Here is a 25,627-nt window from a genome sequence, read left to right as displayed (position 1 = left end):
AAAATTCATATAGTATTTTGCAGCCGTTAAACCGATAGTTCGGTAATTTCCCCATCTGTCAACACCTGCTGTCTCTGGGATTTGAATTATTATATTCTTCTTGAAGTCTGAGGGTATTTCACCTGTCTCATACATCTTGCTCACCATATGGTAGAGTTTTGTCAGGGCTGGCTCTCCCAAGGCTATCAGTATCTCTAATAGAATTTTGTCTACTCCTGGGGCCCTATTTTGACTTAGGTCTTTCAATGCTCTGTCAAACTCTTCACGCAGTACCGTATCTCCCATTTCATATTCTTCTACCTCCTCTTCCATTTCCATAACATTGTCCTCAAGAACATCGCCCCTGTATAGACCCTCTATATACTCCTTCCACCTTTCTGCTTTCCCTTCTTTGCTTAGAACTGGTTCCCATATAAACTCTTGATTTCATACAGGTGGTTCTCTTTTCTCTGAAGGTCTCTCTTATTTTTCTGTAGGCAGTATCTATTTTACCCCTCGTGATATACGACTCTACATCCTTACATTTGTCCTATAGCCATCCCTGTTTAGCCACTTTGAACTTCTTGTCAATCTTATTTTTGAGATGTTTGTATTCATTTTTGCCTACTTCATTTACTGCATTTTTATATTTTCTCCTTTCATGAATTAAATTCAATATCTCTTCTGTTACCCAAGGATTTCTATTACCCCTCATCTTTTTACCTACTTGATCCTCTGCTGCCTTTACAATTTCATCTTTCAAAGCTACCGATTCTTCTTCTACTGTATTTCTTTCCCCCATTCTTGTCAACCGTTCCCTAATGCTCTCTTTGAAACTCTACAACCTCTGGTTCTTTCCATTTATCCAGATCCCATCCCCTTAAATTCCCACCTTTTCGCAGTTTCCTCAGTTTTAATCAACAGTTCATAACCAACAGAACATGGTCAGAGTCCGCATATGCCCCTGTAAATGTTTTACAATTTAAAATTTGGCTCCTAAATCTCTGTCTTACCATTATATAATCTATCTGAAACCTTCCAGTGTCTCCAGGCCTCTTCCACGTATACAACCTTCTTTCAAGATTTTTAAACCAAGTGTTAGCTACGATTAAGTTACGCTCTGTGGAAAATTCTACTAAGTGGCTTCCTCTTTCATACCTTATCCCCATTCCATGTTCGCCCATAACTTCACCTTCTCTTCCTTTTCCTACTACCAAATTCCAGTCCCCCATGACCATTAAATTTTGTCTCCCTTCACTATCTGAATAATTTCTTTTATCTCATAATACATTTCTTCAATCTCTTCGTCGTCTGTGGAGCGAGTTAGCATACGAACTTTTACTACTGTGGTAGGCGTGGGCTTCGTGCCTATCTTGGCTACAATAATGTGTTCACTATGCTGTTTGTAGTAACTTACCCGCCTACTATTTTTTTATTCATTACTAAACCTACGCCTGCATTACCCCCTATTACCCCTACTACTTGGCTTATGGAAACTTAATTACATGGTAAGCTGTAATAAAGATGAGCATGTGTTGATTGACAATAAGTTATAAATATTAAAGCAGCTGTTAGCACAGGTCTCACTACTGTGTTATAATGACTAATTTCAGTTCAGCTCGTTGTTGTTGAAGACAGGACTTTAATTTGCATGCAAACTGGAATCAACCATTGTAGAAAATTCTGAATTTTGTTCATCACACATTGAAAGAGTAAATGGAGAGAGAAAAAATTCTCTGTCAGGTTATTTCTTTCAATTAAGGAACTTCGATCTGACTATTTAGCACAGAAGGTAGGTATCGCTATTGTTCTAACAATATCCATTTCATCATTGGCACATGAGATGTTTCGTTTAGTCTTGATAACAACATCATCCAGCGAATGAAATTATTCATAATATTAATCAAAATTCAGTTTTTCACAGAGGAAACAATAAGATATTGTGTTACAAAACCCAGGACAGTCTGTTGCTCATCACAACTAGAACTTTGCATACACCAGAAAAAAATCTCGAGCATAATGAATATTCTAGCTTAGTAGCAGTCAACAATGTTCATATAGTACAGCAAAGAGATTTGAGGCTTCCATCATCGGGCTAACAACGTTTTAATCATCTCGCGAAAATAACTAAAACACATGTAGCAAACTTCACAATGTGTTACACGTTGGACATAATGTTCACTTCCCTTTCCAATCACCCAACTCTCTTCTGTTTGCCAATCCTATTACAACTTCCACTTCCACACCAGTCTGCGTCACCTTCACTGTATTATGATCCTGAACGTTTCTTACAAAAGTTGGCGAGGGGATTATATGACCTCAGGAAAAATTTCCAAACGAACAAAAAGCAACATTTTAAATGTTAAAACAGCTTTTCAAACAAACAATATAGTGAAATATAGCCTAAAACCATAGTTGGGAACAGGAAGATTAAGTCTGAGAAATTGGGTGTATACAAGATGCACTGTACAACGTGTGACGTTAGACATATTGGACGCAAAGGAAGAACTTTGTAAGGGAGAACTTTCTCCCTCAGATACAGGGAACATAAGGACGCATCATTCAGGCTAGGTAGTCATGGCAAGTCAACAATAGCTAGTCACGTTTTCACATCCAGCCACACATTAAAAATAACTACGACTTACAAGTATTGCCCCAAGCTGTGATGCATGCAATGTGCTGTACCACAGTCATCAGCTGATGCGCTGCGGGTTGCCGGTTCAAACTGTATCACCAGCAAATATTTGTTATTTAGTATTTATCTTTTCTAGAAAGTTCTCAAAATTCTTAATGTTTGTAACGTTTGCATATCCTGAAATATTCAATGCCTGTGTAAATTAGTAGTACACTCTGCTCAGGAAACACTTCTGTCTCTATGTTGGTGTCAGTAATGAACATACTTCCAGCGCTAAATGTTGTAGTGCACTGGTGACTCTCTTAGATTTGGACCTTGGTGCACTGTTTGGTGGAGACGCCAGATACTTCAAAACTTCTACTTCAGGTATTTGCAAACCTCTGCATCACCACAGCTCCAATTAGGCAACGTAAAAGCTGTCGCCGGCATTGACAGGAACCTAAATATATGCAGTACATTATACCTAAGATCTGTATATTCAGGAGACAGAAGATTCTAAAACAGCATTAACTCATCTACACATCTGGCATCCAATAGCATTTTCCAGAAAGGTTGGTCATGAACTGATAAATGGCTGAAAGGTCTCTACCAAGTTGTCAAACACAGTTGGTGGTATGACACGGTGCATTTGGCAAATATGTATTTTTACTCTGACAGCGCAGCCCTGCAGTGGTTCGAGAGCAGCGAAGAGAAGCTCAAAAGGTGACACAAATCCAGACCAAACTTAAAACAAACATTTGGCAACAATCACTGGTGAGTCCATTTAGTGAAAGAACAATTAAAGAGCACAGGCCAACATCCTGAGGAAGCAACACAGTGTTACAGAGAGAATGATTTGGACTTATGCCACATTGTGAAACTGAATACAACAGATGCAAACAAATTCTCTCACTTCACGAAATGTGTAGCAGAAGATGCGTGCTGAGCTCTTGTGCTAAGGAATGTCACACCTACAAAGGAATTCATCAGCTGGTGCTAGCACACTGAGGAAATGCAACAGGTAATACACTGATTACAGAAGTATGACAACTCCCAAATGTTGTCCCTAAAGCAATTGTGGAAGACCACCATGACCTTGCATCTCTCATACGTGAGGTAATAGGAGAGTAGATACAGCAGTTGATGGCAGCCAAAAAAGTTGGACCGAGTACATAAGAGACTGCATCCACCAATGTTGATTCTGTGTGTCAGGAGATAATAGATAATGTTAAAATAGTAGTACATGACCAACATTTAGCACCAATCTCTGCCACAAGTCGAATGCACTGTGAAGAATGGACCCAGCTGACTCAGGCTTATGTCTTAGCCTTGAAACAACAGTCCAACATTTGAGCAATGCACATACAACCGACTCCTCAATGAAGTTTAATGCTCACAAGAGGACAGACATTTGGAGGACACAAGACAACATGCCAGCATGTTTCTGCTGTGATGTACCCAAGACATTTGTATGCTGCTTCAGAGAAAGATCACTATTATGCTACATGTCACACACCACAATTTTATTCACGCAAGTTGACTGTTGTCAACCTGTAGTTTGAAGCCTATCACCTTTCCCTGGACAAGGTTGCACTACAATATGCCACTGCTGTTCTCAATTCTTGTACAGAGGTACCAACTGCTCGCCTAGGAAAATTGAGACATGTGACCATCTATGGAGCTGAAGCTACCACAGATGACACTTACCAACACGTCAGGAAATCTCATCGACGTTGATCACTGACATCAAACTTGTCCAGCAACTAGTCAACTTGGGTGTTCCTTTCCCTGTAATGCTGAATGCTTATCACCAGCTAAAGAAGACTATATTCCATGAAAACAACTATGCTGAAAGTAGCAAATGGGAAATATGTCCAGACGACAGGAATATATATTTAAGAAATATATGCCGATGATAGAAAGTATGCCTTCAATTTTGTTGTTTTAACTGAATGTCGTCTTCATGTTATTCTTGGACAGTGCTTTTGGCAGGCATCACAAGCAGTCTGACTGTGGAAAATCAGGGCTCAAGACTGAGGAAGCTATTCCGACAAGCGCACATAACAAAGCTTGCTCTAGCCGGTTGTTTGCAATTGAAGACATTATCTTACCATGAAAGAGATGAGATCCAGTCTTCAATTGAGATGCTTAGTTAAACTGTGAAGTTTTTGTTGACTGAAAAAAGTTATAAATAAATACTAACGAAGAGATAGAGGGGCTGGCCAGTACTTACCTCAGCTCAGTAAAGCCGATAGATACACATAAAACAGAACTGAAAATTTACATTCCTAGCTTTCGGAACTTTGTTCCTTCATCAGGGAGGAGAGAGGGGAAAAAAGGGAAGAAGGGAAAGTGGATTCAGTTACTCACAACCCAGGTTATGAAGCAACAGGGAAAGGTAAACAGGGAGGGTAGCAAGGATGGAGGCATGGTTGTCAGAGGGAAGCCAAAGATATTCTACTGTAAGTACTGTGCCAGTTTCAAACCAAAGAGGATGCATACAGAAGTAAAGAGGTATATAGTATAAAGATAAACACAACTATGTAGGATGAAAAGATGCGTGAATGGCTAAAGAGGAAAGGGAAAGAGGAGAAGACTGAAGAGTGAATGGGAGTGAGGTTGTTTAACGTAGGTTCAGTCCAGGGGGATGGCGGGATGAAAGGATGTGTTGGAGTGCAAGTTCCCATCTGCGCAGTTCAGAGGGACTGGTGTTGGGTGGGAGAAGCCAAATGGCACATACGGTGTAGCAGGTTCCTAGGTCCCTAGAATTATGCTGGAGGGCATGCTCCGCTACTGGGTATTGGGCATCTCCTAGGCGGACAGTTCGTCTGTGTCCGTTCATGCGCTCAGCCAGTTTGGTTGTTGTCATGCCGATGTAAAAGGCTGTGCAGTGCAGGCATGTCAGTTGATAAATGACATGTGTAGTTTCACACGTAGCCCTGCCTTGGATTGTGTATGTTTTACCAGTAGCGGGGCTGGAGTAGGTGGTTGTGGGGGGATGCATGGGGCAGGTTTTGCAGCGGGGTCGGTTACAGGGGTAGGAACCGCTGGGTAGAGAAGGTAGTCTGGGAATATTGTAGGATTTAACAAGGATGTTACGGAGGTTAGGGGGGCGACAAAAGGCAACTCTGGGTGGTGTGAGGAGAATTTTGTTAAGGGATGATCTCATTTCAGGGGTTGACTTGAGAAAGTCATATCCCTGGCGGAGTAATTTGTTGATGTTTTCGAGGCCAGGATAATATTGGGTGACAAGGGGGATGCTTCTGTGTGGTCTGGGGGTAGGAACATTGTTGTTGGACGGGGAGGAATGTATTGCTCGGGAAATCTGTTTGTGGACAAGGTCTGCAGGATAGTTGCGGGAGAGGAAAGCACTGGTCAGGTTATTGGTGTAGTTGTTAAGGGATTCGTCACTGGAGCAGATACGTTTGCCACGAATACCTAGGCTGTAGGGAAGGGAGCGTTTGATGTGGAAAGGATGGCAGCTATCAAAGTGAAGGTACTGTTGTTTGTTTGTGGGTTTGATATGGACAGAGGTGTGGATGTGAGCTTCAACAAGATGAAGGTCAACATCCAGGAAGGTGGCTTGGGTTTTGGAGAAGGACCAGGTGAAATTCAGATTCGAAAAGGAGTTGAGGTTATGGAGGAAATTAAGGAGTGTTTCTTCACCATGAGTCCAGACCACAAAGATGTCATCTATAAACCTATACCAGGCCAGGGGAAGCAGCTGTTGGGTCTTCAGGAAAGCCTCCTCCATGCGGCCCATGAAGAGGTTGGCATAGGAGGGAGCCATCCTGGTTCCCATGGCCGTTCCCCTGATTTGTTTGTAGGTCTGGCCTTCAAAAGTGAAGTAATTATGGGTGAGGATGAAGTTGGTAAGTGTGATAAGGAACGAGGTTTTTGGAAGATCTTCGGGTGGGCGTTGGGAAAGGTAGTGCTCAAGGGCAGAGAGACCATGGGTATGTGGGATGTTTGTGTAAAGGGATGTAGCATCTATGGTGACAAGAAAGGTTTCAGGTGGGAGAGGAGTGGGAATGGATTTGAGGCGTTCTAGGAAGTGGTTTGTGTCTTTGATGTAGGATGGGAGTCTGCGGGTGATAGGTTGTAGGTGCTGGTCTACCAGAGCTGAGATACGTTCGGTTGGGGATTTGAAGCCTGCTACAATGGGACGGCCAGGATGGTTCTCTTTGTGGATTTTGGGTAATAGGTAGAAGGTAGGGGTACGTGGCTCAGGTGGAGTGAGTAAGGCTATGGAAGCCGTTGTGAGGCCTTGTGAGGGACCTTGGATTTTTAGGATTTTTTGCAGCTCAGTCTGGATGGAGGGAATGGGATCCTGGGTAACAGCTTTGTAGGTTGAGGTGTCAGAGAGTTGACGCAGTCCTTCTGCCACATACTCCACACGGTCAAGTACGACAGTAGTGGAGCCTTTATCCGCCGGGAGGATGACAATAGAGTGGTCTATTTTCAGCTCCTTAATGGCACGGGATTCAGCTGGGGTGATGTTGGGGGTTGTCGGGATGTTCTTCAAGAAGGACTGGGAGGCAACACTGGATGTGAGGAATTCCTGAAATGTCTGCAAGGGATGGTTTTGGGGGAGGGGAGGAGGATCCCTTTGAGAAGGCAGTCGGAACTGTTCTAGACAGGGTTCCACACTGGGTCTAGTACTTGGGGGCTGTGTTTGGGTAGTGAAGTGATATTTCCAGTTGAGGTTCCGGGTGAATGAGAGGAGATCTTTAACCAGGGCAGTGTGGTTGAATTTAGGTGTGGGGCTAAAGGTTAAGCCTTTTGATAGAACAGATGTCTCTGGAGGAGAGAGGGATCTGGATGAGAGGTTTAGGACTGAATTGGGACTGGTGATATGTGGCATTTGACTGTGGTTATAGTTGAGATTTGGTCTGTGTGGGGTATGTGCTGGGATGGGGAGATTGAGTAGGGTGGCTAGGCTAGGTTTGTTGGCTATGAGGGGGGTTTGTTGAAGGTTCTGTTGTGGTTGGTGTTTGTGAGGGATAGGGAGAGGGACCCCACTTCTTAGGTGTTGCACTAGCACTGTGGATAGTTTTTTCAGGTGGTGTGTAGCATGGAACTCAAGTATGCGGCTGGCTTCTAGGATGATGTTCCTCAGTGTGTTCTCCAAGCAAGGGTTTGAGAGGTGGAGGACTTTGAAGAGAGATAGGAGCTGTTGGGAGTGGTGGTTACATGAAGTAGTGTAGAGATTCAGGACAAGTTGGGTAAGGGCTAAGGATTGAAGGTTCTGGAAGTCCAGGAGAGACTGGTGGAAGGAGGAACTGCACCCGGAGATGGGAACTTTTAAGGTAAGCCCTTTAGGGGTAATTCCAAAGGTTAAGCAGGACTGGAGGAAAAGTATGTGGGATTGCAGTTTGGCACGCGCGATCGCTTTTGCGGCACGCGCGATCGCTTTTGCGGCACGCGCGATCGCTTTTGCGGCACGCGCGATCGCTTTTGCGGCACGCGCGATCGCTTTTGCGGCACGCGCGATCGCTTTTGCGGCACGCGCGATCTTTTTTCGCCACTCGCTATCTCTGTTTTTGAGCTACGTGTGTTCTTTTTCCCCTGATCTGGACATACTTGCTTGGTCTGCTGAACTTTTTCCGTATTTTTCTTATTTAGTGGTCTTCCTTTGGTATTGAACATTACCAACACAATTTCTTTCCTTCTCGTCCTTCCCTCCGTGTTTTACGCCTTCTGATGATTACTATTTCAACTTTAGTTATTTAATTTCCCTACCCACCAGTTACCCACTATGTACCCTAATCCTATACCACATTATTTACATTCATTCCGGAAACATGCATTCACCGTAGCCAAACTGCAATCCCACATACTTTTCCTCCAGTCCTGCTTAACCTTTGGAATTACCCCTAAAGGGCTTACCTTAAAAGTTCCCATCTCCGGGTGCAGTTCCTCCTTCCACCAGTCTCTCCTGGACTTCCAGAACCTTCAATCCTTAGCCCTTACCCAACTTGTCCTGAATCTCTACACTACTTCATGTAACCACCACTCCCAACAGCTCCTATCTCTCTTCAAAGTCCTCCACCTCTCAAACCCTTGCTTGGGGAACACACTGAGGAACATCATCCTAGAAGCCAGCTGCATACTTGAGTTCCATGCTACACACCACCTGAAAAAACTATCCACAGTGCTAGTGCAACACCTAAGAAGTGGGGTCCCTCTCCCTATCCCTCACAAACACCAACCACAACAGAACCTTCAACAAACCCCCCTCATAGCCAACAAACCTAGCCTAGCCACCCTACTCAATCTCCCCATCCCAGCACATACCCCACACAGACCAAATCTCAACTATAACCACAGTCAAATGCCACATATCACCAGTCCCAATTCAGTCCTAAACCTCTCATCCAGATCCCTCTCTCCTCCAGAGACATCTGTTCTATCAAAAGGCTTAACCTTTAGCCCCACACCTAAATTCAACCACACTGCCCTGGTTAAAGATCTCCTCTCATTCACCCGGAACCTCAACTGGAAATATCACTTCACTACCCAAACACAGCCCCCAAGTACTAGACCCAGTGTGGAACCCTGTCTAGAACAGTTCCGACTGCCTTCTCAAAGGGATCCTCCTCCCCTCCCCCAAAACCATCCCTTGCAGACATTTCAGGAATTCCTCACATCCAGTGTTGCCTCCCAGTCCTCCTTGAAGAACATCCCGACAACCCCCAACATCACCCCAGCTGAATCCCGTGCCATTAAGGAGCTGAAAATAGACCACTCTATTGTCATCCTCCCGGCGGATAAAGGCTCCACTACTGTCGTACTTGACCGTGTGGAGTATGTGGCAGAAGGACTGCGTCAACTCTCTGACACCTCAACCTACAAAGCTGTTACCCAGGATCCCATTCCCTCCATCCAGACTGAGCTGCAAAAAATCCTAAAAATCCAAGGTCCCTCACAAGGCCTCACAACGGCTTCCATAGACTTACTCACTCCACCTGAGCCACGTACCCCTACCTTCTACCTATTACCCAAAATCCACAAAGAGAACCATCCTGGCCGTCCCATTGTAGCAGGCTTCAAATCCCCAACCGAACGTATCTCAGCTCTGGTAGACCAGCACCTACAACCTATCACCCGCAGACTCCCATCCTACATCAAAGACACAAACCACTTCCTAGAACGCCTCAAATCCATTCCCACTCCTCTCCCACCTGAAACCTTTCTTGTCACCATAGATGCTACATCCCTTTACACAAACATCCCACATACCCATGGTCTCTCTGCCCTTGAGCACTACCTTTCCCAACGCCCACCCGAAGATCTTCCAAAAACCTCGTTCCTTATCACACTTACCAACTTCATCCTCACCCATAATTACTTCACTTTTGAAGGCCAGACCTACAAACAAATCAGGGGAACGGCCATGGGAACCAGGATGGCTCCCTCCTATGCCAACCTCTTCATGGGCCGCATGGAGGAGGCTTTCCTGAAGACCCAACAGCTGCTTCCCCTGGCCTGGTATAGGTTTATAGATGACATCTTTGTGGTCTGGACTCATGGTGAAGAAACACTCCTTAATTTCCTCCATAACCTCAACTCCTTTTCGAATCTGAATTTCACCTGGTCCTTCTCCAAAACCCAAGCCACCTTCCTGGATGTTGACCTTCATCTTGTTGAAGCTCACATCCACACCTCTGTCCATATCAAACCCACAAACAAACAACAGTACCTTCACTTTGATAGCTGCCATCCTTTCCACATCAAACGCTCCCTTCCCTACAGCCTAGGTATTCGTGGCAAACGTATCTGCTCCAGTGACGAATCCCTTAACAACTACACCAATAACCTGACCAGTGCTTTCCTCTCCCGCAACTATCCTGCAGACCTTGTCCACAAACAGATTTCCCGAGCAATACATTCCTCCCCGTCCAACAACAATGTTCCTACCCCCAGACCACACAGAAGCATCCCCCTTGTCACCCAATATTATCCTGGCCTCGAAAACATCAACAAATTACTCCGCCAGGGATATGACTTTCTCAAGTCAACCCCTGAAATGAGATCATCCCTTAACAAAATTCTCCCCACACCACCCAGAGTTGCCTTTCGTCACCCCCCTAACCTCCGTAACATCCTTGTTAAATCCTACAATATTCCCAGACTACCTTCTCTACCCAGCGGTTCCTACCCCTGTAACCGACCCCGCTGCAAAACCTGCCCCATGCATCCCCCCACAACCACCTACTCCAGCCCCGCTACTGGTAAAACATACACAATTCAAGGCAGGGCTACGTGTGAAACTACACATGTCATTTATCAACTGACATGCCTGCACTGCACAGCCTTTTACATCGGCATGACAACAACCAAACTGGCTGAGCGCATGAACGGACACAGACGAACTGTCCGCCTAGGAGATGCCCAATACCCAGTAGCGGAGCATGCCCTCCAGCATAATTCTAGGGACCTAGGAACCTGCTACACCGTATGTGCCATTTGGCTTCTCCCACCCAACACCAGTCCCTCTGAACTGCGCAGATGGGAACTTGCACTCCAACACATCCTTTCATCCCGCCATCCCCCTGGACTGAACCTACGTTAAACAACCTCACTCCCATTCACTCTTCAGTCTTCTCCTCTTTCCCTTTCCTCTTTAGCCATTCACGCATCTTTTCATCCTACATAGTTGTGTTTATCTTTATACTATATACCTCTTTACTTCTGTATGCATCCTCTTTGGTTTGAAACTGGCACAGTACTTACAGTAGAATATCTTTGGCTTCCCTCTGACAACCATGCCTCCATCCTTGCTACCCTCCCTGTTTACCTTTCCCTGTTGCTTCATAACCTGGGTTGTGAGTAACTGAATCCACTTTCCCTTCTTCCCTTTTTTCCCCTCTCTCCTCCCTGATGAAGGAACAAAGTTCCGAAAGCTAGGAATGTAAATTTTCAGTTCTGTTTTATGTGTATCTATCGGCTGTACTGAGCTGAGGTAAGTACTGGCCAGCCCCTCTATCTCTTTGTTAGTATTTGTTTCACATCTTATATGAGATTTTCCATTAATCATTTAAAAGTTATAAATATGAAGAGACAATTTCAGAGGCTTCATGGTTCTCATATAGATATGATTTTGTGAATACAGACTGAAGCAGAAGTGAAACTTTGTACCAAGGCCAGGAATCACTGACACCAGCAGCCAATAAATCAACAAGTGTACGATTACAGACAGGTGACAAATCACTGATTAGCAAACCACCAAAAATTACCTACAATTACCATCCAGAGATAATGTGGAATGACCACATAAAACAAACTGTAGAATAAGCAGATGTGAGATTGAGAATCACTAAGAAAATCTTAAGGAATTTAAGTCACAGATGGGCAAAAGAAAAAGATTTAACAAGTAAGCTTTCCACCCGAAGGCCTCCTTCCGAATTAAACAACACAACTAACTATCTCTCTCTCTCTCTTTCTCTCCCTCTCCATCTCTCTCCCACTCACCCACCCTTACCACTCCCAACGCTCCTACCTTCTACATGCTTCCTGAAGTCCATATACCCAACCACCTAGGGCATCGTATTGTGGTCGCTTACTATGCCTCCAAGGAGGGACTCAGACCAACATCTCCAGGCTATTTACCTGCAACCTACTCTCCTATATGGAAGATACCAACCACTTCCCCCACTGACTCAACAGTTACTGTTCCTCTACCACATGGGGCCCTGCTCATCACTACTGACACCACCTCCCTTTACACTAACATCCCTAATGCCCATGGCCTTGCCACTATTCACCTGTTGAGAATTTTTCTGGGTTGTATAGCCGTGGTCCACGGAACTCTTCAACATGACACTATTGAACTCTACCTTCCACAACACCCAGTGGATTCCAGGCCTATAACATCCTTCCTGACCAACTATATCTTCACCCAAAATTACTTCTCCTTTGAAAGCATATCCTACAAACAAATTTGGGGTACAGCAATGGGCACCTGCATGACTATCTTGTGCAAACCTATACACCTAGAGGAATGAGAGGAATCATTCCTAATCAAAGAGAATCCCAAACCATTCACTTGGTTCTGATTCACTGATGACATCTTTGTGATTTGGACTGAGGTTAAGGACACCCTATCCACATTCCTCCAGAACCTCAACACCTTCTACGCCATTTTGCTTCATCTGGTCCTCCTCAACCCGACAAGCAGTCTTCCTTTATGTTGACCATCTCAAAGATGGCAGCATCAGTACATCCATCCATATCAAACCTACCAACCACCAGAAATACCTCCACTTCAACAGCTGCCACCCATTCCATACCAAGCAGTCCCCCTTCCATCCTTCTATACAGCCTAGCCACGCACGGTCGTCGCATCTGTAGCGATGATCAGTCCTCCTCAAAATATATCACAGGTTTCACAGAGGTCTTCATGGACCATAATTACCATACCATCCTTGTACAAAAGTAGATCTCCCATGCCCTATCTGTCAAGTCACCCAACTCCTCCCAAGGTCCCAAAGTCCAACCACAGAGGAGCATTCCCCTTGTGACTCAGGACCATCCTGGACTGGAGCAACTGAATCACATCCTCCACCATGGTTTTGACCACCTCTTGTTGTGCCCTAAAATGAAGAACGTTCTACCCACTACCCTTCGCACCCCTCCCACAATGGTATTCTGTCACCCACCAAACCTACGTAATCCATCCCTCCACAACCCCTGCTCCCAACCTCTTGTCTCACGGCTCATATCCCTGTAATAGATCTAGATGCAAGACCTGACTCTCAGATGCTCCCGCCACCACCTATTCCAGTCTGGGCACAAGCATGACCTATACCATCAAAGGCAGGGCTGTGTTCTACATGGGCATGACAACCAACTGTCTGTCCATATGAATGGCTACCAACAAACTGGCCAAGGAACAGCTGCGCCACTCGGTTGCTGAGCACGCTGCCCAACAGAATGTTGTTCATTTTAATGACTGCTTCGCAGCCTGTCCCCTCTGGATCCTGTTTGTATGCTCCCACAAGCATCACTTTACCCTCCCCCACCCCTACCCTGCTATCCCTCATCCTCTCTGCCCCAGCCTCACCACCACCACCACCACCACCACCACCACCACCACCACCACCACCACCAATCCTCCTCCTCCTCCCCCCTGACTGCTTCTACCACTGTGCGCAGCTGCTCACAGTCTGGCCTCGGCAGCCACAGAAAGCAGCCACATGTGTGTGTGTGTGTGTGTGTGTGTGTGTGTGTGTGTGTGTGTGTGTGTGTGTGTGTGTGTGTGTGTTGTCCACTCTGGGGGAAGGCCTTTTGACCGAAAGCTTTCTTGTACAACTGTCTTGTACAACTATCTGCAACTCAACATCTCCACTATACAATGTGTAGCAATCTATCCTTTTCGTAATACGGTCATTATTCCATCATGGATTTAATTCATCCATGGAAGAAGTGGCAAACAAAACACACTTTTGACCGATTCAAGAGTACCGTTCACCAGGCTGGGACCATTACCAAGTTGGATAAATAAAGGAGGTAGATGAGATCAAACGAAGAATGACACGGTACATCATGGGATCACTTAGTCAGCATTAGAGCATTACAGAGATGTTTAACAAAAATAGTACAGACACTACATGAGAGACATTTTGCATCACAGGGAAATTGTATGTTGGAATTCAAAGACTGCATTCCAGGAAGTGTGAGGCAATTTATTATTTCATCCTACACAGCTCACAGAATGACCACTAAGTGAAACTCTGATAATTTGGAGCTAATATGAATGTTTACCGACAGTCATTTTTCTCATGTGCCATTCACATTGTCAGTCTGGAAGTAGGGAGGGGGGGGGGGGGGGGGGCTGGGATCTGCAGTGTATGACAATTGTAGAAAACTTAACAAGCCAAAAATCACTAAAAAAACATTTGTTTTGGATTATCTGTTTTGACGGAACTATACTGTAACCACCATATCTGCAAGAGGAAGAACGGAAGTTGAATGGAAAATATTTTACAATCATGCTATTCCAATTTGTTACATAACCTATGGAATTAAAATATACCTTAGCCTTTAGAATCTTTACTACATATTGTGCATCAGTGTTGCGAGTAGCTTTACACTGCATATGCACTTCCCACTGCTACGAAAACCACTACACATCAGCAAGTCAAATATAGAAGTTAGTCATCCATCCAGCCCCTTCCAGCACTACTGTGCCCTCATTCCACTATCTCACACAGTCTTACATTTCTCCTCTTCTGCTAACCACCCCCCCCCCCTCCCCACCTCTCCCCTGCCTGCCGTCTAACCTCCAAACCGCACGTAGCTACCCTACCCTACCCTGTCTCCACCTCGTCCCTGCGCACTCCCCAGCAGCACTTCACTGTTCCCACTCCACCCCACTATCTCTACCCCTCCCCACCCCAGCATTCTCCTTACCCCACCCAGTCGCCACTCCCATCATGCGCTGGTGCTACTGCTCGCAGTGTGGCTTCAGTTGCCAGAGACTGCAGTGTCGTGTGTGTGTGTGTGTGTGTGTGTGTGTGTGTGTGTGTGTGTGTGTGTGTGTGTGCGAGAGAGAGAGAGAGAGAGAGAGAGAGAGAGAGAGAGAGAGAGAGAGAGATTTCTGCCGAAGGCCTTATTGGCCAAAAGCTTATTTGTGGAGGTCTTGTTGTGCCTATCTGCGACTAGCATCTCTGCTATATGGTGAGTAGCAACTTTACTTTTCATAATATTGTTATATTCTGTCCTGCATTTTCCACTGTTTGATAAAAGTATTATGTATGTACATAATCATAACTATACTGTGCAGATTACTATAGTCAGAGTGAAATTATCCTTTCTTTTGGAATCTGCCTGTATTGCCTATAATCTGTAAACTAGTTTCAATGAGGACTGCTCATCGGTGATATTGCATTATCTCGCAAAGCAAAAGGGAGAAGTTACCCTTCGCTTTTTGTCTCGAGTTTGTACAGGTCAGCTTTAATCGCATCAAGCAAAGTGAGCACAATTAATTGTCCTGCTGCAGGTTGCTGACAGCTAGTTTCTCAGGTACATTGCACATTAAGAGGTTGTTATTAGGTTTGGATGTGAGTGTAAATTGAGAGCTACAAAATACATTGTCTGCCACAGTTCCGTCATTGGTCGTTCAAAATCAGCTGCAGGTAATGTTCCTTGCATTCCCGATACCTGATGGTGACCGCTCCTTCATTGGTCCGTGTTACATGAGCAACGTACACACACCTGCAGTCTCAGATAACTGAAACCACACTGTGAGCAGCAGCACTAGTGCATGATGGGAGTGACGACTGGGTGGGGGGAAGGAGGAGGCTGGGGTGGGGTGGGGAGTAAGGGGGGGGGGAGAATAGTATGGTGTGGGGGGGGGGGGGGGGAGCAGATAGTGAAGTGCTGCAGTTTAGATGCAGTGCAGGAGAGAAGGCGGGGAGGGGGTGGGGAGAAAGTAGCAGAAAGGAGGGAAATAAAAAGAAATTAAAAGACTGGGTGCAGCGGTGAAATGACGGCTGTGTAGTGCTGGAATGGAAACAGGGAGGGGGTTAGATATGTGAGGACAGTGACTAACGAAGGTTGAGGCCAGGAGGGTTACGGGAACATCAGATGTATTGCAGGGAAAGTTCCCACCTGAGCAATTCAGAAAAGCCAGTTGTTGGTGGAGAGGATCCATATGGCACAGGCTGTGAAGCAGATATTTTGTGAGGAACTGCTCGTCACTGCAGATGCGACGACCACAGGTGGCTAGACTGTACCGAAGAGACTTCTTGGTATGGAATGGGTGGCAGCTGTCAAAGTGGAGGTATTGCTGGTGGTTAGTAGGTTTGATATGGATGGAGGTACTGATGCAGCCGTCTCTGAGTTGGAGATCAACATCTAGGAAGGTGGCTTGTTGGGTTGAGTAGGACCAGGTGAAGCAAATGGGGAAAAGTTTTTGAGGTTCTGGAGGAATGTGGATAGGGTGTCCTCACCTTCAACCAGATAGCAAAGATGTCATCAATGAATCTGAACCAGGTGAGGGGTTTAGGATTCTGGGCTTTTAGGAAGGATTCCTCTAGATGGCCCATGAACAGGTTGGCAAAGTATGGTGCCATGCAGGTGCTCATAGCTGTACCCGAGGTTTGTTTGTATGTAATGCCTTCAAAGGAGAAGTAATTGTGGGTGAGGATATAGTTGGTCATTGCAAATAGGAAGGAGGTGGTTGGTTTGGAATCAGTAGGGCATCTGGAAAGGTAGTGTTTAATAGCGGTAAGGTCATGGGCATTAGGAATGTTAGTGTACAGGGAGGTGGCATCAACAGTGACGAGCAAGGCACCGTGTAGTAAAGGGACAGGAACTGTGGAGATTCGGTGGAGGAAATGATTGGTATGTTTTATAAAGGAGGATAGGTTCCGGGTAATAGGTTGAAGGTGTTGGTCTATGAGAGCAGATTCTCTCAGTGGGGGCACAGTAACCGGCCACAATGGGTCGTCTCTTAGAAAAATGGGACACGCTGTATAATTACTCAATATAATAGATAATAATAAGGATAATTTTTATTCACATTATTATACAACCTATATAGATGTTTTATGTATAACTGTAATTAACCTTTGGTAATGTCTCATGTTGTAAATATTTTATCCTATAAAATTACCAAAGGTACATACATTAATTAAACATTTCTACATTTCTCTGAGTTGCATTGTACAATAAAGGTAAATAAAAATTGTCCTTAATAATGTATTACCTGGTACATGTAATTTGTGTTATGCTATACAGGTGTCTAAAATACACCAATCAACTGTCACAGTGCCGTCTAATGGATGTATATGGTGGTTGTAATGTTTGCACCATTTCTAAGCAGTTAATCAGTGCAATACTTTCACACAGAAGAAGGTGTAATTAGATGAATGATGAACACTAACTTCACTTAGCGAATGCAACAGTTTAGTATCATAACCGCCACAACACAGCACTACTCAGCTTCTTCTGCGACAATATAGTTATGTTTACAGTTGTACATAATCCTTTTACATTTGACATGCCAATATATAGTGATCTCCATGGTAGTTTGAAGTGCATATGCAATGTGAAGCCACTTGTAACATTGATGACCAATATGGTGTCAAAATTTTAAAGCATAAGGTATTATAATTCTGTAGGGTATGTAACATGGGTAACACGACAGTTTATCAAGTTGTTATATCATGACTGTAAAATATTTTCCTATCAATTTCTGTTCAACCTCTTGCATATCTGATGACAGCATAGGTTCTGCTGAAACTGTTCATCCAATAAAATGTTTTTTAGTGATCTTGGCTTTTGACTTTTTTTCAGTTATAATGCAGGTACTATCGAACTGTCGATAGGATCTGGTGACTGATGAATATTGTCAGTGAGCGTCAGCCGTTCTGCACCAATTTTCGGATGCCTAGAAATCCTGAAGGGAGAAAAGACAGAGCAAGCAGCCCATGATAAAACACTGGCAATCATCCACCAATTAGCCAGCAATTGTGTAAGGTGTTGCTACCTGGACAAGGCACAATTTGGAAGGAAGGGGAAAAGATGCTGCAAAGTGATAACATTCAGATTGTCCTCTCTCTTCCTTTGATCTTTATGGAGGAGGAGGATGGCACACGAAGTTTGAGACAAATACCACCAACTGAATAAAAATATGAAATAAGATATCTACCCATTGGCACACAGTGATGATGACTTACTGCTCTTAAGTAAGGACATGTAGCGAGGTTACTGGCTGACTGATGAGGCCGACTGTGAAAAGATTGCCTTCACGAAACCTGACGGCCTCCATGAGTTCAAAGTTATGCTGTTTGGCCTGTGAAATTCTACAACTTCCAGCCAACATCAAACATACACTATGTGATCAAAAGTATCCAGACACGTGGCTGAAAATTTCTTACAAGTTCGTGCCACGCTCCATCGGTAATGCTGGAATTCAATACGAAGTTGGCCCACACCTAGCCTTGATTGCAGCTTCCACTCTCACAGGCATACGCTCAATCAAGTGGTTAGAGGTTTTTTGGGGAATAGCGACCCATTCTTCATGGAGTGCTGCACTGAGGAGAGGTATCAATGTCCATAGGTGAGGCCTGGCACAAAGTCAGCGTTCCAAAACATCCCGAAGGTGTTCTGTAGGATTCAGGTCAGGACTCTGAGCAGGCCAGTCCATTACAGGGATGTTATTGTCGTGTAACCACTCCGCCACAAGCCGTGGATTATAAACAGGTGTTCCATCATGTTGAAAGATGCAGTCACCATCGCCGAGTTGCTCTTCAACGTGGAAAGCAAGAAGGTGCTTAAAACACCAATGTAGGGCTGTGCCGTTATAGTGCCACGCAAAACAACAAAGAGTGCAAGCCCTATTCATGAAAAACACGACCACACGGTAACACCACTGCCTCCGAATTTTACTCTTGGCACTACACAAGCTGTAAGATGACGTTCACTAGGCATTCGCCATACCCGCATCCTGCCATTGGATCACCACATGGTGTACTGTGATTCGTAACTCCACACAATGTTTTTCCACTGTTCAATCGTCAAATGTTTATGCTTCTTACACCAAGCGAGGTGTCATTTGGCATTTACCGGAGCGATGTGTGGCTTTGAGCTGGCTTATGAGCAGCCACTTGACCACCTCCCGCCTAACTGTAATAGTACTTGCAGTGGATCCTGATGCAGTTTGGAATACCTGTGTGATGGTCTGGATAGATGTCTGCCTATTACACATTAGAACCATCTTCACCTGTCGGCGGTCTCTGTCAGCCAACAGGTGAGGTCGGCTTGTACGCTTTTGTGCTGTATGTGTCCCTTCACATTCCCACCTCACTATCACATAGGAAACAATGGACCAAGGGATGTTCAGGAGTGTGGAAACCTCGTGTACAGACATATGACAAATGACACCCAATCACCTGACCACATTTGAAATCCGTGAGTTCCATGGAGTGCCCCACTCTGCTCTCTCAAAATGTGTAATGGCTACTGAGGTCCCTGATATTGAGTACCTGGCAGTAGGTGGCAGCACAATGCCCGTAATAGGAAAAACTTATGTTTTTGGGGGAGTCTGGATACTTTAGATGAAATAGTGTATAGTGGACAACCTACTTCAACACCTTAATGGATGACATGTGTCTGCTATATAGAAGACACTGTCACTGTTTTGAAGACACTTTAACATCTAAGCCACCTGACAATTGTGCTGAAATGTGTCCAGACTCATACCTCCATCTAAATCCCAGGAAGTGGCTCTTCTTTGCCCACAACATAATCTTTGAAGACCTAGTCAGTGGGAATGGAGTGCATCCTGCTGTAGAGAAATTAAGAGCACTCACTAATTTTCTGACTCCTTGGTCTATTTGTTTTTCTCAGACTGTGCTCATACTAATTGCGATTCATAAAGGACTTTTGTACAAATGCACATCGCCTGCAAGAACTACTGCAGGGAGATGCCAAATTTTCTGGAAACAAGGTGCAAAAGAGATCTTTCCTTGTCTTTAAAAAAGTGCTACTAAATTCTCCAGTCTTTGCTATTTAGGGAGTAAAATAACTGATGATGGTCGAAGTAGAGAGGATATAAAATGTAGACTGGCAATGGCAAGGAAATCGTTTCTCAAGAAGAGAAATTTGTTAACATCGAGTATAGATTTAAGTGTCAGGAAGCCGTTTCTGAAAGTATTTGTATGGAGTGTAGCCATGTATGGAAGTGAAACATGGACGATAACTAGCTTAGACAAAAAGAGAATAGAAGCTTTCGAAATGTGGTGCTACAGAAGAATGCTGAAGATAAGGTGGGTAGATCACGTAACTAATGAGGAGGTATTGAGTAGGATTGGGGAGAAGAGAAGTTTGTGGCACAACTTGACTAGAAGAAGGGATCGGTTGGTAGGACATGTTTTGAGGCATCAAGGGATCACAAATTTAGCATTGGAGGGCACCGTGGAGGGTAAAAATCGTAGAAGGAGACCAAGAGATGAATACACTACACAGATTCAGAATGATGTAGGTTGCAGTAGGTACTGGGAGATGAAGAAGCTTGCACAGGATAGAGTAGCATGGAGAGCTGCATCAAACCAGTCTCAGGACTGAAGACCACAACAACAACAACAACAACAACAACAACAACAGCACTGAGAGACGAGAATGACGATACAGAGCACCACACTGACGGGGTAGCAGTTATGGGTTACGCCCAGTTCCAGTGCAAATCGGAGATAATGTACTCAACAACAGAGAAAGAGTGCTTCGTAGTTGTTTGGGCTATGAAGTTCTGACTGTATTTATTTGGCAAACCATTCACTGGTTGTCAGATCATTATTCTAACTTAATAGCATGAAGAATCCATCGGGCCGGATGGTGAGATGGTCACTCAGGCTTCAAGAGTATGAAATCACTAGTAAACAAAATCGTACACAAACATCGGTATATGACAGCCTTTCAGGGAATCCTTTGGCTGACCACATCAGCATGGATGGAAGCTCCGTCATCACTCAATTAAATGATGTTGCTGCTGAATAGAGGGAAGAGCTAGCATTGCTGAAAACCATAGAAGCCTTGAATGGAGAACCAACCAAACAGGAATACTGATTAATAAAAGGAACATTGTATACAAGGAACAATGATCCAATGGGGTGGAAATACATCATCACCCCAGCTCATCTACAGCCAGCTGTCCAGAAGTATTTCCGTGACACTCTGACATCTGGTCACAAGGAACTTGTGAAGATGGTAGAATCAGATGCATGTCTGCACTAACTACCTCACACAGCATGCTGTCATCAAAGTTACAAAATTTGCCATGTTCCTGGAAGGTGGTTATATTTTGAAGCACAATGATCCCTCGTGATTATTTCTGATCATGGAAATGTTTTCCAGGGGTAACTTCACATTGTGATAGCACACACAGAACGATGACAGCTTATCACTCACAGACAGACAGACAGACAGACAGACAGCCTCACAGAATGATTTAATGAAACATTGGCAGACATGCTCTCGATCTACAATAATGTGTAACAGAGACCGGGATTTAATACAGCTCTCCGTGACGTTCGTATGTGCAGCAACATAGCAAAGTGAGACGCTACAGGCTACTTCACGTTTGCAAGGCCAAAATGATGAGATATACCCATAAATCAATTATCAGCAATAAAGAGATATGTTGTTCCTGTTTCAACCAAATGATACTTAGAATGACTACATGGAACAGCTCATCATCAGGATTGGAAAAGCAGACAGCTGGCTCTCATGCACACCAAGATACTTAAGAAAAGGAAAAAAGCATGCTAGAATACAAAGCACCAGTCAGTGAAGCACATTTCAGGAGACTGCATAGATTTTTATGCCTGTGCAGAAACTGGGACCATCAGAAAAAATTATTATAATGCTACTTTGCACTGTATCATATGCTTAGTTGCTTTTTGGATTTCATGAGGATTACGACACTTCAGCAAAGGCACAAAAGCAAAGAGAGTGTGTGCCGATCAATTGTGGGCACGGGACAGCGACTGGTCAAATATTTAACAACATTCACCAACCAGCTGTGCAACTGAGATGTTATTTTATTTTTGCTACCAGTTTCAGCAATTCATTACGCTATCTTCAAAGACTTGACTACGAGTTGAAGTCAAGACTTTGAGGGAAGCACCGGAGCTACAAATTCCCAACAACCAAAAACAAACGGCTCCAGTATGCCAATACTGATTATTTTTCAGATGTGTTTATGGGGCCTCAAGATGTCGTAATGAATTTTCAAAACTGGTAGTGAAGATACAATAAAATAAAATAACATCTCAACTGCATGGCTGTTTGGCGAATTTCATTGTTACATAAAAGAGACATTGTCTATGCCTTCTGTATGAAGCTCAATGAGAGTCCTGAGGTGCAGATCAATGGCAGTGGCTTCTTTTTCAAGGAAACTAAACACTGGCTCAAAAGTATGAAGGTTTGACAGGAGGGGGCTACCTCTGATGCTCATCACAGTGAAGAGGATACAAAAGTATCTCGAGTGCAAGGATCCTCCAGCAATTCCAGAGCAATGTTGAAAAGATCTAGATTTAGGATGATGTATTCAGCTCCAATGAGAACTTCTGGAACAGCGAGGCACTGTTTCTTCAGGAGAGGGAGCAATGCCACGAGCTATGCTGCACGCAGTAGTGCCGTCAGTCACCAGAGGAACCCAGATCGTCAGCAAATACTTGTAATTTAGTATTCATTGTCATTTATCATTTCTAAAATGTTCTGGAAATTAGTCATGTTTACATTTTCTGGAAAATCTTACGTTTGAATAAATGACAGAACTCTCTGTCCAGAAGGTAATTATTTTCCGTCTGCACGTTTGTGTCATTATAAAGATGTTTTCAGTGCTAGATGGTGTACCTCATTACCGAAACTGCTTTTAGATTTGCACTCTAGCGTGCTTGTGTGACATCATCACACTCTGAACAGATAGCAAAGGAATAGAAGAAAGCACGACCTATAAAAGAAGCTTGAAATAATTATTCCTGAAGTCAAATATGAAACTGTTCTAACTGTGTAAAGACTGAATGTTTTAACAGCTTTCAACCTTTCCAAATAAGAATATAAAAGTCCTTAAAGTAGATTACAAATATGATAGAAACAGAATTAAACATAGAACTTCAAATTCTTTAAGGTGCATCTGGAACTGAGCAAAGAGAAAGTGACAACTTGACATCATTTGCACTGTGTCTTTCTGAGCATAGCAGCATGTGGGTCTCTGAGTGGGATGAACTGAATTTGGTCGGAAAGGATGCTGAGAGGTAGAAGGATGTCGACAACGAGGTCATCACAGGCGGAACACAAGCTCGGTCGGGGAAAGAAATTGGCCACGACCTCTAGAAAGGAACCATCCTCGCATTTGTCTGCAGCTGCTTCTTCTTCTTGTTCTTCTTCTTCTTCTTTATAATTTGTCCCATTCAGTAGCAGGTTCCACGGAGTGGATTTGCTTTCTCCATTTTCAATCATGGGCCATTTTTGGATAAACATTTACCGCATTCAGGTCATTTTGCAGCGTGTCAGCTCACGCTGTCGGGGTCGCCTCTCTGATCCCTTTCCTGCGACTTCCACTGTGTGTGCTGCCTCTGTGACACTATCTTTCTCTGCGTGCAGCATACGACCGAACCATTGCAAATGCCTTTCTCGCTCGAAACGTGATCCGGTCGAGTAATGCCACTTGCCCATCCGAGCAACTTAGTCTCCTCTGTGGACTCCTACTCTGACACAAAAGTTATTTGACGCTACTGCAGCCACCTGGACATAGCTGCTCCTTTCTAAACACTGATGCTGCATCCAGTTAACGAGGTACTCCAGATTGCCACGACTTCAAGCGCTAATCACATTATTTCATGTGGTACCTGATCAAAAACATTTTTGAGGTCTATAAAAGCAAGATGAATTTATCTGGAGTAATATAGAGAAATCAAGGAAAACCTAAGTCTTGATGACCAGCAGAAGATTTGACTCACTGTCCTCCTGAATGCGAGTCCAGCGTGCTAATAACTGTGATGCAGAGTGGTGTGCATCTGCAGGTTGTGAAGGTAGTGGCCAAGGCGACAGAAGTTAGCAATTGTAAACTGAGATAAAAACTTGCTGTCCAAAATATTTTTTATTGTATTAACTACTGTGTGTCTGTGGCAATTTTAGTCACACAATCTGCACACTGACATCATCACAATCAGAACCTCAAATCTCTAGATGCGCTGCTGTGCTATACAAGCACTGCTTTGTATAGTATGGAACACTAACTCACATACACAGAAATTAACATTAACATTAAATCAAGAATAAATTAATTTTGTTGTTGTTTACAAAAATACCTTTGCTCCTTATACATTTGATTTCCATAGTCTGAAAGACAACACTACTGAGTGCTCCATTTCTGTTCTCATTACCATGCAATCACTGATTGACTGGGTCAAACAATACTGCATTTTAACTCTGAGTATATTTTCTGTTGCGATCCATCCCAGTCCCATAAATGGACTTTTTAAGTAGCATGTAACAACCAGCAAGAACAAAGTCGAAGGTTTAAAAAAAGTCATACGAACAACTACATCCCAGAAATTTATATGTAAAAGCTTTATGAGAAGGGGGCAGGGGAGGAGGGAGAGAGAGGGAAGAGAGGTGGGACAGAGGAACGAGGAGGCAGCTTCAAAATTTCATGTCCAGAGAAACGGTTATGGGAAAAATAATAATAATGATAATGAAAATAATAATAAGAAGAAGAAGAAGAAGAAAAATCAGCTGTATGTGCTCCCGAGTGTTTTACCGAATTACTTTTTCTGTTTTATGCACAACATTTTGACAAAGGGCTCAGCCATCATCATTAAGTCTGGTCAGAGTCCAGGGAGCAAGTACACACAAAATCAAAACTTCCAGCAACTGACGAAAACAGCTGGGTCGATCTTGAAACATTGTGAATAAAACTGAAACAGCTACTTGGAAGTACACCAGTAATCATTCGTGCCTATAAAACCTGCCAAGTAAGATGATGTAATGGAGTAGGGGGGAGGGGGGGGGTGGTGGTACAAGACAAAGTGAACAACAGTATGCAGTATGAAAGTGCAGAAGGAGAAAGAACAAAGGGAAGGTGAAAAGTAAATCAGTTTACTTCACTGACACTTACCATGCTCTGTGAAATTGAACAGCGGTGGTAACTCACGGCCATTGGGAAGCCGAGTGTTAGGCTCCCGGAGCTCATCAAAGAAAGTGTGAGCACATGCCTGCAGCGGTGATGTACGCGACGACGGTGTATACTCCAGAAGACGTGACACCAAATCGATTGCCTCTGGTGGAGTGCGCGCACGGAATACCTTAAACAATGGAGATTTTATGAATCAATAACAATATATACAATTTATTTTCAATATGTGTACCAGTATCTTTCACAGCAGAAAGAGTGGATGAAGTGAGATCGGTGAACTAGAGAGTAAGTAATAGTAATGCACCAAACACACATTTCTGTATTGCACGGCACATTTCTTTTTGTAATGTCATTCATTCCTTAGCCGTTCTTATTTCCTTAGAGAT

At 43.9% G+C, this 25,627-nt stretch overlaps 1 protein-coding gene across 6 annotated transcripts in view; it reads right to left on the bottom strand.

The window, feature by feature from the left end:
• Positions 1-25,627, bottom strand: part of LOC124551340 (glycogen synthase kinase-3 beta) — a 329,510-nt gene that overhangs the window by 4,722 nt on the left and 299,161 nt on the right. For all 6 annotated transcript variants that reach the window (XM_047126369.1, XM_047126370.1, XM_047126371.1 and 3 more), the window contains one exon: positions 25,224-25,410. In XM_047126369.1, coding sequence (XP_046982325.1) covers positions 25,224-25,410 — 187 coding nt within the window. The remainder of the gene's footprint in view (positions 1-25,223; positions 25,411-25,627) is intronic.

Source organism: Schistocerca americana, chromosome 9, assembly GCF_021461395.2.
Source record: "Schistocerca americana isolate TAMUIC-IGC-003095 chromosome 9, iqSchAmer2.1, whole genome shotgun sequence".
Lineage (NCBI taxonomy): Eukaryota > Metazoa > Arthropoda > Insecta > Orthoptera > Acrididae > Schistocerca > Schistocerca americana.
Note: the sequence above shows the minus strand (reverse complement) of the source record. Positions and strands in the feature narration are given on the sequence as shown.